We start from the raw sequence: 14,003 nt of genomic DNA, 5'->3' as shown, positions 1-14,003 counted from the left end.
TCTTTTTATTTCCACACATCTCTCTTACCCTTACGTTACTTACTCGATCAAACCACCTCACACCACACATTGTCCTCAAACATCTCATTTCCAGCACGTCCATCCTCCTGCGCACATCTCTATCCATAGCCCACGCCTCGCAACCATACAACATTGTTGGAACCACTATTCCCTCAAACATACCCATTTTTGCTTTCCGAGATAATGTTATGGTACTGTTATGGTATCTTTATCTACTTTCTGTATTGTTAGTGTTATTGTATAAAGATATGGAATAAAAATAATTCTCATACAGAACCATCTTCAACTTGCTATGTTTCACACTAACTGCCACTCAGGTATGTTAACTACCGTCACCCATGACTACCACCAGGTCTCTTAACTACAGTCAACCATGACTACCACCAGGTATCTTAACTAACGTCACCCATGACTACCACCAGGTATCTTAACTACAGTCAACCATGAGTAGATCAGGTTGCCAGTCACCCTCCCTGACGTAGAGGTTAGTGTGCTTGATCGTTTACTTGTTGATTGTCAGGTTCATCCATCAGCGTGAGTATGTCGGCAATTGACTGTAGGTAGAAGAGAGGCACCTGCTTCTGCTTCTGTGGATCCTGACCAACAGTGAGTTGTCGTGCCTCCTGTAAGGTGGATACACCGCTCAGCACCAGCACCGTCCACATGCCACACTCGTTACCAAAGAGAATATCTGTGTGTAACCTGTAGGAAGACAGGAAACATAAACATTATGTATATACATAATAATTGTTTACTCCTGAGGCTTCACAACTCATGCAAGATACATTTTCTATGATGACTGTATTGGTTACAATACTCATCCATATCAGTAATCTTTCTACACACAAACTTTTTTTTACCTTCCTGACCGAAAGGAAAGATAAGACTGTGGCAATGTTGTATGTTTATGGTGGGTAAGTGCAGGACAATTGAAGAGAAGGTGTTTGGTGTCTTTGTTATAGAAATTACATCCTGGGCATCAAGGATCTTGTGATATGCTGAATTGATGTTTGTAATGTTGTATGGCGTCCAGAATGGAGACGAAAAAGTGTAACTCGTACATGCCTGGGGAATGGAATTTTAGATGAGTATTTGTCTGTTGGAGTAGAGTTAAGACCGGGTTAGGAGAGCTGTTGTTTAGTGTCTGTCGAGTCATTAGAGTGTGTATATTCTTCGTCGATGTCGAGTTTGTTGGGGGTGAGGGAATCTGTAAGTATAATTTGTTGACGTGCAAGGTAATGGGAACCTTGTAATAATTCTATAAGGTTGTTAGTTGGTTATGGAGTGGTCTGGGTGGATGGGGTAGTGTTGTTGGCAAAGAGAAAAAAAAAAAACGGACAGCTAAACATCTTTAAATGAGACAGTTCTGAGATCATTTTGTTTCCCTTGTGTTGCAAATGATGAATGACTGCGGCTACTGACCAGCCGGTGAATGTTCTGAGATCTCTCTTTTGCACACATATAAAGCTATACCAGTTTTCATGATTTAGGTAATGTAATTCTTGGCCCATCGATGAGAATATACTTATAGAAGAATTCATAAAATCTTAGATGAGGGAATTATTCCATGGGTGTTATACCTAACGAGCAGAGAGAGATCAACTATGAAACAGATATTGTTACATGAAATGTGTCACAAGGTAAAGAACACACGTGTATACTGTATAGGAGGGAGGTGACCTGCCAACCAGCCAGCTGTTGTGAGAGAAGAATCAATGAGCACAACAAGATCTCTTGTTATATTGAACATTCCTTTATATAATGAAAAGTTTCTGGCTGCAGTTTTGTATTGATTATGACTATGTAAATAAACCTAATAAGTTTTCTTCATTTTCCTCTCTCACGTTGACCACCTCCACAGAAGAGGGAATGAGTCTTTCTCATCAAGTCGTGAGTCATGCATCTGGAGAACATGTGAGTCACTTGTGTTGAAGGTACCATCATCATCATCATTATCATCATCATCATCATCATTATCATCATCATCATTATCATCATGCACGATGATAATGTGGACTACACAGATGAAGGGATCCAACTGAACCAAAACTGGACCTGAGGTAAAAGCAGTCAGATCTTAACCATAATAACCAAGATAATAACTTACGTGTCTCCAATAATGAGAGTCTTCTCTGGCTGCACATTGTAGCGAGCCTGTAACATGTAGAACATGTTCAGGGAAGGTTTACCCATGATCTGTGGGGTCCGACCACTGGCCTTCTGTATGGTGTTCACCAGGACACCCGCCGCTGCAATAACTCCTCCAAGTTAGCTACCAATATTAGTACATAACTTGTTTACATAAAGACAAGAACTTAACTCAGGTAAGTTCACAACAAATACTGGGTCTTGGATGATCAGAAGAACAAAGAAATGTTGCTGAAGGAGTTAAGAATGTCTACTTATATCAGTATTAACAAATCTATATCCAAAATCAGAATATCTACATAAACTTTACACAAAAGATTACAAATTACTTCCAAGGTCAACTGGTACTGGCTACTACTGGGTGTTAGCGAGGCTGATTGTGATGGTGGGATATGATGAGAACCTCACAGGTTAGTGTGCTGGTGAAGGTTACAAGGCAGACACATAATTGATTATAATAATCTGCAAATTATCAATGCGAGTTGTGGAGACGCCAATAATGTAAGTCTTGCACTCGAAGCGAAGTATTTATCAAGTCTATTCATACAAATGTCTACAGTAGGGCTGTAGTTTGGATATACTGCTTACTAAACATCGTCATAAAAACTCACTATGTTCTGAACATGTCGTCATGTTGACTTCTACGCGAGTTTCAACATGAAACTGAAAACCCAGATCAAGTGTGACAACATTGCCTGGCAGAGGAGGAGCACCAGCTGCTGGGGACGTGGGGGTCCAGGTGATGTCTCCTCACTGTAATGTAGAGTCGCAATACCGTGCCCAAGTCTGAGGTGTAGGACGTGTGTTAGTTTACCTGCATGGCTGTACGAGAGTCAGGACAGGTGACACGCAGGTGATGGAGTAAGCGACCAACACAGAGAGTCACAGGTCGCCACCATAACACGCGTCCGTCACCACCCACGACTATATGTAAGATGGCCGCTGTAAACACCTACAAACCCAAGGCGCTTTATTACTGATCTTGATACAACAAGGAATCCAGCCGAGATGGCTAAGCGGCCGAAAACCCCGGCACTCGGGAGCAACACCCATGTTTCCATTTGGCTCTCACTACACTTGAAAATACACTTCAGTTCGTGCATGAACCTTCTCATATATCCCCTGCGTCTGACGATGAGTGGTTGAGGAAGGGTTGACGCTGCTTGTGAAACGTTGCTGGTCCTCCTCATAACCAATTTCTGACGTCCTTTTGTTCTGACTCAGGAAGGAAGGAAAGCCTGCATTACCTGAGCCACGTCGTGCGAGGCTCAGGTCAGGTTTCTGAGCTCGTGTGATAATGACTGACGTCAGCCAACAACACAACACTACTGAACACTTGGGCAATGCTGTCGTAACTGAGGTCCAGCATTGGCAACTCTAAAAGACTTATGAACACGAGATCCTCCTACTTAACGGAGCGTTCACAACCGTCATGTGAAGACTCACAACACTTGGTCTCTTATACATGTCATCACTGGTAACAACCCAACCACAACACCTGTGAGGCTACTGAGGGAATACCTCTACAACACACACACTCACACAAGACTTCTATCTTTCTCATTCTCTCTCTCTCTCTCTCTCTCTCTCTATATATATATATATATATATATATATATATATATATATGGTTAATAACTTACCAGGCAGATGGTATCTGGTGCCGGTAACAATGTATTTCTCATCGGTGTTTGTAGCCAGGAAGAGACACTCGGGGTCTGCCAGGTAGCTGGTGGCGCGCACGATCTTGTCATAGTTAAATTCACGATCGAACCCCACAGCCACAGCCCCGACCTGGGGGTCCAGCCCTAGTGAGCCCTGAGCCAGGGCGCTGTATATAGATCCCTCAATCTTCTCAGCCTGGAAGGTCAACACAGTGTGGTCAGACGTACATAATACAAACTTGTCTCCATTTTTCAACATCCACGTCAGAAATTCCTTTATTTACAGAAAACCAACATGTAAGATTTTCTTTAACTTATTGAAACATTTCTACACATTTATACAATATTATACTAATCTCACACAAGTATTACTATATATATTTACATGTTCATACACTCTGACAATACCCCCTTCATTCATGCACCACAACACATGATGCCCCACATTACCTTCCTCACACATAAGCGCCTCATCCAAGTCTTATGAAACATTTCTGCACATTCATCTACACTAACCCGCCAGCAAGCATGAGTTATCAAACACCTTCACACATTCACTACATCAGTATTCACCTCTGTTACTACACGTGTCTGCACATTCACTCACATTAACTTTCTTACAGACACATTTTTTCCCGTTCAACATTCCAAAATTCTCCACACATGTTCAGTACTACACATGATTCATGAAGAAGACAACTTACTATCCACACAACTAAACATCTTCATACAACCATCCACACTATAACCCAGATCACACATGTATTCATACACATCACGACACATCTGCCCGTTCTAACAAACCTGTGTATATGTTGTAAAACACATCGGTGCACATTCATGTAAATCATCATCACATTCCTCACCTTTCTATCAAACTATAAGACATTCACGCAAACATACACGTATTATGCATGTATTACCAAACCTTTCTTTTATGTTGAACGTTCCAGTCACGTACAAAAGTCCACATCAAGGAAAGACATGAGAAGGTACAGAGTTCTAAAACTTCGACGTGTAGGAAAAGAAGCAGGTATCAAAACAGCCCGCCCTTGAGTTGCCGATGCCCACACAGTAATCATGTGGCGCAGCAGCTTGCTGAGTTTTGCGTGGTCTAGCTAGTGGTGGGGGGCACACAAGCAGCCAGCACTCGGAGGCAAGCATTCAACCAAAGCATCCACTGCAAACACTAATTACACATCTCCATGACCACACTCTCACAAACTCATCTAATATGAAGATATAAAAGACGGAGGCCTCCCGCTTTAGCGAGGTAGCGCAAGGAAACAGACGAAAGAATGGCCTAACCCACCCACATACACATGTATATACATACACGTCCACACACAGCACATATACATACCTATACATTTTAACGTATACATGTATATACATACACACACATATACATTTATACACATGAACATAATTCATACTTGCTGCCTTTATTCATTCCCGTCGCCACCCCGCCACACATGAAATGACAACCCCCTCTCCCCGCATGTGCGCGAGGTAGGGCTAGGAAGAGACAACAAAGGCCACATTCGTTCACACTCAGTCTCTAGCTGTCATGTATAATGCACCGAAACCACATCTCCCTTTCCATATACTGGCCTGACAAAACTTTCCATGGTTCACCCCAGACGCTTCACATGCCCTGGTTCAATCCATTGACAGCACGTCGACCCCGGTATACCACATCGTTCCAATTCACTCTATTCCTTGCACGCCTTTCACCCCCCCCCCCCTGCATGTTCAGGCCCCGATCACTCAAAATCTTTTTCACTCCATCTTTCCACCTGCAATTTGATCTCCCACTTCTCGTTCCCTCCACCTCCGACACATATATCCTCTTTGTCAATCTTTCCTCACTCATTCTCTCCATGTGACCAAACCATTTATCAATACACCCTCTTCTGCTCGCTCAACCACACTTTTTATTTCCACACATCTCTCTTACCTTTTCATTACTTACTCGATCAAACCACCTCACACCACATATTGTCCTCAAACATCTCGTTTCCAACACATCCACCCTCCTGCGCACAACTCTATCTATAGTCCACGCCTCGCAAACATATATATATATATATATATATATATATATATATATATATATATATATATATATATATATATCCCTGGGGATAGGGGATTAAGAATACTTCCCACGTATTCCCTGCGTGTCGTAGAAGGCGACTAAAAGGGGAGGAACAGAGAAGGGGGCCAGGTGAGGATATTTCCTCAAAGGCCCAGTCCTCTGTTCTTAACGCTACCTCGCTAATGCGGGAAATGGCGAATAGCACGAAAGAAAGATATATACATATATATATATATATATATATATATATATATATATATATATATATATATATATACATACCAACATATGTCTTACCCCATCACCAACACATGTCTTACCCTAACACCAGCACATGTCTTACCCCAACACCAGTACATGTCTTACCCCAACACCAGCACATGTCTTACCCCAACACCAGTACATGGGACTCCAACTTTCTGCAGCTCCTGGGCCAGACCTGGGGCGCCCACAACGTATACTTTCCTCCTGAAGTTGATCTCCCTCAGGTACTGAGCCAGGATGTAGGGGGCGCTCAGGATGTGGTCCTGTGGAGACAACATATGTCGTTAAAAGAAACAGCCTTCCCCAGTCATGCACAAATATGAGGGTTCATCACTATAATGACGTGTACACTTTGCATGACAGCAAGCCATGTTTCTGTCGTCACCAGGAGCACTGCCTGCCGTCCACAAGTGATTCCTCTCACAAAACAAGAGACACAGGCGTAAATTCCAAGCTGATGATGGCGTAAATTCCAAGCTGATGATGTCAATAGTCTGTGTGTTAAGTGTAAACCATCATTCCAAAATATGATCTGGTTTACCTAGGTCTACAACCTCGGCTGCTGCAACGTGAGTGACGTAAACAACAACAACAACAACAACAACAACAACAACAGGGTGAAAGTAAGATGGGTGTAGTGGGGGGGCGGGGGGGGGGGGAGGTCACGTACGGGAACACTGCTGACCTCCTCGCTCGGGGTCACTCCTGCTCAGTGTTGTCGTGGGAATGAAGGTGGAACACACACACACACACACACACACACACACACACCCACACACACACACACACACACACACACACACACACACACACACACACACCACACACACACACACACACACCCACACACACACACACACACACACACACACACACACACACACACATGATGGTTGCAGGAGTGACCATCATGTAAGTTAAGGAACATCAGCAACTGTGAAGAAAATGACAACAGACGGACCACAGTATGGGCAACACACACAACATCATTATTGTGGTCACTTGTAAGAAATATGAAACTGTGAGGTTATTATGTAGGGAGACGTTGGTGGAGCACTATACAGGGTTGGTGGAGCACTATACAGGGTTGGTGGAGCACTATACAGGGCTGGTGGAGCACTATACAGGGTTGGTGGAACACTATACAGGATTGGTGGAACACTGTACAGGATTGGTGGAACACTGTACAGGATTGGTGGAACACTGTACAGGATTGGTGGAACACTGTAAGGTTATGATGGTTGCCCATGATTGCGTCATGGTCAACAATGCTAACCTGTGCACCACACAGGATCAAAGATCATAAGAATAACTTGAGAACAACATTGACCTACGCTAAACCTATGAGGATAGAGAGTGTCTATCAGAATAATAGATCGTAGTGTGGTGTACGTGGGTTGTGTTGGTCCAGTACGTGAACACTGTACCTGACTCAATACTTAGTAATGAAGGTGGGACACAGGAAAGGACAGTACGTCATCTACGGACACCACTACATCATCTATGGACACCACTACATCATCTATGGACACCACTAAGTCATCTACGGACACCACTACATCATCTACGGACACCACTACATCATCTACGGACACCACTACATCATCTATGGACACCACTACATCATCTACGGACACCACTACATCATCTATGGACACCACTACATCATCTATGGACACCACTACGTCATCTACGGACACCACTACATCATCTACGGACACCACTACATCATCTACGGACACCACTACATCATCTACGGACACCACTACATCATCTACGGACACCACTACATCATTTACGGACACCACTACATCATCTACGGACACCACTACATCATCTACGGACACCACTACATCATTTACGGACACCACTACATAATTTACGGACACAACTACATCATCTACGGACACCACTACATCATTTACGGACACAACTACATCATCTACGGATACCACTACATCATTTACGGACACTACGTCATCTGTTATATTAGATACAATAATTATTTGTTTATGATTGTAATGGAACCTACATTACATAACTTGCGAATACAAGAGATTATCTGAGTAATCATAAAGTAATCAGTCTGGAATCACCTTCTGGAAACTGTACTGAGGGATGTGTCACCTTCACAGGTTCAGTCTCATCGTACCTGCCTTCATTATCACACTGACAGTGTCAGCAGTGGTAACATCTCCCACTGAGTAACAGGAGTTACAGTAACTGAAAATAATTCAGGTAACAATTAATCACATTATGAACTTACATCACATCAAAGGACACACAACTCTTCGCCAGCTTGATGGTGGATAAGATTTGCTGACGACAAAACACAAGATGTTTACGGTGAAGGAATGAAGAGAACACAGCACAACGCGTCCCTTACCCTCTCAACACTGAATCCTAAAGTGCGACATTTGTCGTAGTAACTGTCTTGTGTCTTGGTGGAATTGTTGGTGATAAGGAAGACATTCTTGCCCATGTTCTGCAGTCTGGTGAACACTTCATTGGCTCGAGGGATAAGATCCATTCCCTGTGCTCCTCTCCATAACACCCCTGTAATACATGTATGTTTCAGTTAGTATGTATCTTTATTAATCAGGCTTTTAAAACGTACGGGACATCCAGCACACCGCATACGGGTCATGTTTGTATTGACAACAAAGTCCATTTAGTCACGAAGTAAATCATGACTACATAACAGAACTAGCTAACAGTTCCATGGTTAACTCTGGGTTACATATATGCCTCACTCACTCCAGGGGAGGAAGCCATGGTTATCTCCGGTTATGTCTCTCACTTCTGGAGAGGAAGCCATGATTGGCTGGTTGGTTGATTGGATGGTTGGCTGTCTGGCTGGCTAGTTGATTAGGTAGGTGGGTGGTTGGTTGGTTGATTGGTGGGTTGGTGATATATGGCTGGGTGATTGGTGATTGGTTGGCTGATTGGTTGGATGGGTTGGTTGGAGGGTTGGTTGTCTGAGTAGGTGGTTGGTAGGTTGAGTGGTTGGTTGGATGGTTAGGCTATCGAGTGCCAGAGTAATCATTATTACTACCATCATCAACAAGCACCAAGCAACACCATCTTTATGTGTTAATGAAAACTGATAACACACACCTCACTATGCATGTGGCTGACTTCATCCCCTCCACCAACAACACACATCTGCCACATCATCTCAACACACCTGACTGTCCACAAGTCACAAGAGAAACAGCAAAAAAGATGAACAACTGAATTCGTGGAGGAAGGCGACATCTCCGGACGGAGGAACATGTCTAGTAGTTTATCAAGACTCAGTTTAGTATCTTTCCACAGAAACTAAACATTCGGGCACATAACTCGTGTTAAGACCATCTTACACACAACACCTTCACCACAAAATATTATACATCATTTGTTAATCACATCATAAACAATAACATCTGTATAATCAACCAAGATCAGACGACAAATTAAAACAAAAATACAGAAAAAAAGGCTGATTTGTGGTGGATCCCAGGAAGACTGACCTGTGGTGACACACCCAGGAGAGAGAAGTGTACCATAACATGACCAGTAACGTTACTCCATCACATGACCAGTAACGTTACTCCATCACAACATGACCAGTAACCTTACTCCATCACAACATGACCAACAACGTTACTCCATCACAACATGACCAGTAACGTTACTCCATCATAACATTGCGGGGCTGCTTCATGTTGCCAAGCACCAGGTAACGTAAAGGACACATCCAGTCTTGGATTAAGCCACATTACCAGCTATCGTCTGGCTAGATCTGTGCTGCTCGACCATAACTCAAGTTGGTAGCCATCTATCTACCAGACTGAGGGAAAATGAGCAGTATCTACGAGTGTTGTTACAGATGTTATGACCCCAAGCTAAGCAAAACAATATACCTAACTACAGCACAACTAAAGCCTGTCACTCGACCTGAGAGAAGCAACACATCTCTGTTCGATACAATATAGTAACTAAAACCCTAGAATTATATGTGTCGACTGACTTGAACACCTTCACGACGGTAAGATGGCAAACACTTACATCTAAATCATCCTGGAAGTCTGCAAGTGGATATGAAGTGTAGGGAAGTGCTCGGTGAGCAGTCACAGACTGCAGTACTGCCTCCTCCCTGCCTTCCGCCAGTTCTGAACCACTCGCTACTGAACTGGTCCGTGTCATTGAAGCAAACAACCTCAGGTTTCGAACCGTTTCGAACAATGATCAGAGACTCGAAGATGACTTGCGTTCCTCCAGAGTCATCGTCGAGAATAATTAATTTACCGGAATGAAGCCGCTGTTGTATGTACTCAACTCCTTCACATAAACTTGGTCAGAAAACATCAACGTGGAGAGATGTAACTCCAGCTGCATCCATCAGGACAGCTCAACCAAACACTCGGGTACAGACACTGCTCAGCTCAGTGATGCAGTGAGACAAGAAATTATAATAACCAACACAACATCACTACAACATAAAACATGTGGGTGGAGTTTCCTAGCAACTACTACCACACAGAACATGTGTTGACCTTCATAGTAACTACTACCACATAAAATGTGATCATAAAACACGTGTCTTGATCTTCCTAGTAACAGAACAAGAAATTTTAAAATTTCGCTGTAATTAGTCCAGGATTTACGTAGATTATGTCCAGCAAATATCAAGACAAACAAGCAGTATCCGAGCACTCAAACTGTAAGTCGTGTTAAGAACCATCCACATATTGTGGAGGTAAATGCATTGAAATGCATTGCAGTGGGATTATAACTGAAGCCAGGCCCTTGGCAGGATAAAAAGATGCTTTGGAAGAAGGTTAATTGTATGAGAAAAACAGAACAAATGGAAACATCGCGAAGGGCGCAAATGGGGAAGTGTTAACAGCCAATGAAGTGAGGAGCAGATTAAGTATTTTGCAAGACGCTTGAATGTGTTTGATGACAGAGTAGCAGATGTAGGATGTTTTGGTCGGGGTGGTGTGTGAAGTGAGAGTCGGGGAGAATAGTTTGGTTAAGAGAGAGGTAGTGAAAGCTTTGTATAGGAGAAATTGTGGCAAGGCGGCTGGAGTGGATGGTATTACAGTTCTTAAGACAGAGGGTGACTGTGCTTTTGATTGATTAGATACGATATTCAGTGTGTGTGTGTGTGGATCATAGCGAGGTGCCTGAGGAGTGGCGGAATGCATGTATACAACCACTGTATAAAGGTAAGTGTTCAAACTAGAGCAGCATAAACTGTTGAGTGCACATGGTAAGGGTTGTATGGGAGGGTATTGATTGAGAGGCTAAAGGCACGTACAGAGCATCAGATTAGAGAGGAGCAGTGTGGTTTCAGAAGTGGTAGAGGATGTGCGGATCAGATGTTTGCTTTATGGATCTGGAGAAGGCTCATGATAGGGTTGATGGAGAAGCTTTGGGGGAAGTCTTACGAATATAAGTGCGGGAGGAAGGCTATCAGAAGTGTTTTCTTTTTAGAGTGTAAAGCGAGTTTACGAGTAGGCGGAGAGGAGAGTGAATGGTTCCAGGTGAAGATGGGTCTGCAGCAAGGGTGTGTGATGTCAAAGCGTGTGGAAAGAGAGATTACTATCGTGGAGAAGATGGGTATGTTTGAAGTTATAGTCATCTAAACGGTGTTGTATGGATGTGAGGCATGGGCTAGACGATTAGAGAGGAGCAGTGTGGTTTCAGAAGTGGTAGAGGATGTGCGGATCAGATGTTTGCTTTATGGATCTGGAGAAGGCTCATGATAGGGTTGATGGAGAAGCTTTGGGGGAAGTCTTACGAATATAAGTGCGGGAGGAAGGCTATCAGAAGTGTTTTCTTTTTAGAGTGTAAAGCGAGTTTACGAGTAGGCGGAGAGGAGAGTGAATGGTTCCAGGTGAAGATGGGTCTGCGGCAAGGGTGTGTGATGTCAAAGCGTGTGGAAAGAGAGATTACTATCGTGGAGAAGATGGGTATGTTTGAAGTTATAGTCATCTAAACGGTGTTGTATGGATGTGAGGCATGGGCTAGACGAGGACGACGTGCGCAGGAAGGTGGATGTGTAGGAAATTAAATGTCCGAGGACAATATGTGGTGTGAGGAGGGTTGGCCTAGTAAGTAATTATAGGATAAGAAACAAGCGTGGTAATAATAAGTGTGGTTGATAGAGCGGTAAAGGGTGTGCTAAAATGGTTTGGACATAGGGAGCGAATGAGTGAAGAAAGGTTGACAAAGAGGATAAATGTGTCACAAGTAGAAAGGACAAGGAGAAAGGGAAGATCAAATTGGAGATGGAAGGAGGGAGTGAAAAAGTTTTTGAATGATGGTGGTCTGTACACGGAGGGTGAAAGGCATGCCTGGGATGGATTGATTTGGCGCGATGTGGTATACAGGGGTCGACATGTCAATGGTCTGAAACAATGCATATGAGGCAGCCAGGAGAAACCACGTAAGGTCTGTGGGCCTGGCTTTAGAGAGGGATCAGCTAAAGAATGGATGTGGGCGAGTGAGTTCTTTATTCTTCGTCTTCCTGGCGTTACCTCGCTAACGCAGAAAACTGCGAACAAATGATATCTGTATATATGGGTACTAGAAAGAGTTAACTTATTTCAGGAACAAACTCCTTCATTCTAAATTACGACTGAAAGGTAGTCACTACACAAAGGTAGTTCCGACACAAAGGTAGTTCCTTCAACTCTAATGTCATTTGTTTGTTTTGCAGGGTTGTTGGAGATCGTGACACCTGCCTGCTACAGGTTTTAACCACTTCACAAAGATGTACTTTATTCATATATTTTCTTTTATCTATGGTGTACTGCATACGAGGTCGGGCCATCCCTGGAGGAATACCTCACGTGATGCCAGATGAGCACACGGCAAATCTCACATTTACAACTTTAAGGTATTTACAGTGTTTCTGGCTATTCAGTTTCAGTATGTATATTTCAGATCCACTCCACGCTGATATCCATTGTATTTTAGTCACCTACTACGAGTTACAGTGTCTTATACTCTTGAGAGGATCATCAAGTGACCATTTGGTAACAAGTCCAGGTACCACCGGGTCTAGGGAGGGTAACAATAGCAGTAGGTATGTACTAAGCGAATATTTTGAATTGTATTGTCTAGCCATCCGCCCACCCGCTGCTTGCCAGGATGGCGTCTTATTCGGCAAGCATTCACAACTTGTTATCACAGTCGTTGGTTGCAATATCGACATACATCAGCAAGTTGAGTGACCGTCTCTCTGAACTAAATCATATGCAGGACATTGCGACGACACGTGGCGCTGGTCGGAAGGGCCTGTCTGTCGTGTCGGTACCACAATGCTGGGCAGCGTCTGGTGCTCACAGGGACTTTCATCTTCAGTAAGAACACAAATATGTAAAGTAGGATCATACACTGGCAGAGGTTGCCTCCCTCACTGTATTATGACGACTTTAAAAGATAACGTCGCCAAGTGTTAAGCTCTAGTGTTAGTCAGCCACGCGGGACACAAGCGACTTACCATCACAGTCGAGCAACACTGTATCAATCTCACTCAACAGTTGTTGAAGGGAGTCCTTGTCCATAGACATAGGTAGGGAATCCATGGTTGATGTCAGGTGTGGGAGGCGCCCCGGCAGTAGCAGACAGTGGTGGTGTGGAGAGCACGAACCTCCGTCCGTACCCAGCCAAGCTCACGCCTTAAATAACTCGTGAATAAGTCGCCACCTTGGCCAACCAGGTTTATCGCCCATTTTTCCATTACTCTTCGCAAACTCATCTTAACTGATCCTTTAAAGAAACTGGGAAGGGAATCATTGCATGATATATAT

The 14,003-nt window shown here is 43.5% G+C and overlaps 1 protein-coding gene across 1 annotated transcript; it reads right to left on the bottom strand.

Annotated features, from left to right (window-relative positions):
- Positions 1-220: 220 nt before the first annotated feature.
- Positions 221-13,886, bottom strand: LOC139766826 (glycerol-3-phosphate phosphatase-like). The gene is made up of 6 exons (XM_071695771.1): positions 13,694-13,886; positions 8,585-8,754; positions 6,324-6,461; positions 3,813-4,029; positions 2,129-2,270; positions 221-723 (listed from the first exon to the last, which is right to left on the bottom strand). The coding sequence occupies exons 1-6, from the start codon at positions 13,776-13,778 to the stop codon at positions 507-509; spliced, it is 969 nt and encodes a 322-aa protein (XP_071551872.1). The 5' UTR covers positions 13,779-13,886; the 3' UTR covers positions 221-506.
- Positions 13,887-14,003: the final 117 nt, after the last annotated feature.

This window comes from Panulirus ornatus, chromosome 58 (assembly GCF_036320965.1).
Source record: "Panulirus ornatus isolate Po-2019 chromosome 58, ASM3632096v1, whole genome shotgun sequence".
NCBI classification, from domain to species: Eukaryota; Metazoa; Arthropoda; class Malacostraca; order Decapoda; family Palinuridae; genus Panulirus; species Panulirus ornatus.
The sequence above is the reverse complement of the archived record's forward strand: the minus strand, read 5'-3'. Positions and strand labels throughout refer to the sequence as shown.